The sequence below is a fragment of the Cariama cristata genome, unplaced genomic scaffold (assembly GCF_000690535.1).
Source record: "Cariama cristata isolate BGI_N322 unplaced genomic scaffold, ASM69053v1 scaffold17135, whole genome shotgun sequence".
NCBI classification, from domain to species: Eukaryota; Metazoa; Chordata; class Aves; order Cariamiformes; family Cariamidae; genus Cariama; species Cariama cristata.
This window is the reverse complement of record NW_009616001.1, coordinates 1-2,879: the sequence shown is the minus strand read 5'-3', so window position 1 is coordinate 2,879 and position 2,879 is coordinate 1. Positions and strand designations below refer to the sequence as shown.

The 2,879-nt window shown below is 53.4% G+C and overlaps 1 protein-coding gene across 1 annotated transcript in view; it reads left to right on the top strand.

The window, feature by feature from the left end:
- IGDCC3 (immunoglobulin superfamily, DCC subclass, member 3) overlaps positions 1–2,873 on the top strand; it is a gene marked incomplete at both ends in the record, with an annotated part of 94,449 nt that extends 91,576 nt beyond the window's left edge. Inside the window, 5 exons of the mRNA XM_009700025.1 lie at positions 282–470; positions 746–850; positions 1,933–2,071; positions 2,531–2,738; positions 2,850–2,873. Of these exons, the coding sequence (XP_009698327.1) occupies positions 282–470; positions 746–850; positions 1,933–2,071; positions 2,531–2,738; positions 2,850–2,873 (665 nt within the window). The remainder of the gene's footprint in view (positions 1–281; positions 471–745; positions 851–1,932; positions 2,072–2,530; positions 2,739–2,849) is intronic.
- Positions 2,874–2,879: the final 6 nt, after the last annotated feature.

The following is a 2,879-nucleotide window of genomic DNA, read 5'->3' as shown; positions in this document are numbered from 1 at the left end:
TGCCCTGACCCGACAGGGCTGAGCATCAGATTGCAACTGGAGTTTAAAAGTAGCCTCTTTGCTTGCTGAACAGAGCAGAGGAAACCCTTGGAAATTCCTACAGCTCTCTGAAGAAGTTCAAAGCTGTTAAACCAGGATCTAGTCTCTGGTCTGATTTTTCTCAATATCTCATCTAGCACATTCTTTGGTGCAGTGACCGCAGGGAAAGGCTGCTGGGGAATTTCTCATCATGCAGACTAAAATAGCACATGCAACCCACTGTCTTTCTCTCTCTGTTTCAGTCCCAGCCATGCCATCCCTCTTTATTAAAGTCATTAACAGCACCGCCGTCCAGGCTACGTGGGAGCCCTCCATCAAACTGGGCCAGCACGAAGGCTTCAAGCTGTATTACCGCAAGGTCCACCTCTCCCAGTACACAGGTCCGGTGCTACTGCCCAGCAACGTAACAGCGTACAACATTACCCACCTGGGTGAGTATGGTGACAGCTTGATCCGCGTCCCCTCCCGACCGCGGGAGGGTCTGTCGTGATTAGCAGGAGGGAGCTCGGATGTGTTGCACAGCCATTAAATGGGAGATGCTGCAGCTGTCCCCCAGGTTTTTGGGGTGCTTTCCCAGTAACAGGTACTTGTTTGCAGCATCTTGTGTGTATTTGGCAAGAGGTGCGTTTCCTAAATAAGCATCACTTGGGGAGATAACGCTAATGATTAAACCTGAAATGCCCTTCTTGTGTCTCCTTTGAAACAGATGCGTCGGTGGTGTATGAAGTCAAGCTCCTCGCCTATAACCAGCACGGGGATGGAAATTCAACTGTCCGCTTCGTGTCTTTGAGGGAAAGTGTGGAGAGGACAGGTGAGATGGGACGTCGGTCTCGGTGGCGGTTTGTGAAAGCCGCTTTACAGGAAGGTGGCGAGGCCAGACACATCCCCCAGACACCGGCAGCTCTAACTCCAGTCTCACCTTCTCATTTATTTCAGCCACTCATTTATTTGCAGCATCACAAATAATGATGAAGCAAAACTCTGCCGGGCTGGGACCCCCTGATGCTGGTGGGGGTGACTTCTCTGCCACATGGCTTGCACCATCCCCGTTGGCCAGTCCAACCTGATGCCTTTTTTACTAAGGTGGAGAAGTCAACCCAAATGTTCCTGGAATTGGTAGTTTTGTCCCTTAAGCTCAAGTCAGAGGCGAGGTCATGAACATGAACAAACCCCACCATGCATAAGCTAAGAGCTGCCATCCTTGGGTGAGACGTGGTGCACCGAGCATCTCTGCTGTCCTGGATATTTTGACCTCTGCTGGTGTCAGCAAGGGAGGAGACGTGGCTTTGGAAAGGAGAAGAGCTGCAGAGCATGAGCACTGCATTCTGTGGTAGAAAAGGGGAAATCTCTAGAGGGAATCTCTAACTGATCACACCTTTCATATTCATCTATGTGTAAAAAACCATCCTGCTGCTCTTGGAAACCTTTTAAGCCTTCCAGTGGGAATATCTTCAAGAGAGAGTTATTGCTCCTCTGTGTTGGAGTAAATACTAATCTCGTCGGCATCTGCCTACTCGGTGCTTTCCATCAGGTATCAGCCTGCTCTCTGGGTGCTGGCTGCCTCTCACCTCCCACCTCGGACACAGGGATTGCAAAAATTAACATCAGAGTCTTCTTTTTGTTCATTACTTTTTTCTGATGACCGCAGCCTGGGTAATGGGGCTGGCTCTCTACAGACCTTCCAGCCCTATGCTTGCTGTGACCCCCATACCAGGAGCAGGGGAACTGCTTTGGCAGGCAGTGACCCCAGCCCAGCCCCCCCACCCCGCTCTCCTCTTCCCCGTACGGGGCTCCCAGCACCGCCCAAGCTCCAGCTTTTGCTCTGGGCTCCCCAAAAGCTGGAGGAGCAATAGGAAAACCACTGACCACCCCCCTCCCCCTTTCTTCTGGCAGTGTTAAATCCCCCTTGTGACTGCACGAAGGACGAGCAGAACAATAAAACCTCCACGACCGGCATCATCATTGGGATCCACATCGGCGTCACCTGCATCATATTCTGCGTCCTCTTCCTCATGTTTGGTTACAGAGGAAGGTAAGGATTGCTCGCGCTGCTGCCCACGAGGGATGGTGGTCCCTAATGCCGTGTGGGTATCCCTGTGAGGGGTCTCACACCCCCAGTGTGATGACAGACTGTTCCCCGTGCACATCTCAGGACCCGTGAACGCCGGGTGCTGTTTGCAGCACAGCTTCGGCCTCCCTCCCAGGCACGCAGCCCCAGCGGGCTGCTCTGAATGCACCCCATTAGCTCTGGGCCCCATCGAGGGTCCTGGCACCTCCCGGGAGCATCACTATTTCTGCTCTGACATGCCTTGACCCTCCCTGTGGAGCAAAAGCCCTTTCATGGCAAGGGGAAGAGATGTGACATTATAGGAGGGATTTAAGGAGTGAAGGAATGTAGCATGGGGAAAAGGCAGATTCAGGCTTGGGGGAAAGAAGTGTCAGGAGGCACCGGCCTTGCTCACCCTCAGGTTCTGTCTCTTTTATTTTTCAGGCTGCTGATGTGCAAAAATGTGCAGGAGCAACTGTCGACCCCGCAGATCCCCAGGAGCCAGCGAAACGCCACAGGCCTCGTCCTGAACGGGGCCGCTCGCAGGGACAGGGACGACCGGGACTTGAATGGAAAGCAGCTGGATATGAATGAGCTGGAGAGGTTATTCCCAGCATCCCCATCCCAGGAGCAGCAGGATAAGGGAATAACGGTAAGTCCAGGGTGATGGGAGCAAGCCTGGGAAATGCCGACGCGGCTGCGTGTCTAAGAGCATCGGTGATCTGCCGCCATCATTGCATTGTCCCCTTTTGTCTCTCTCCAGTCGGCGCACAGCCCGCCAGCCCCCCATGAT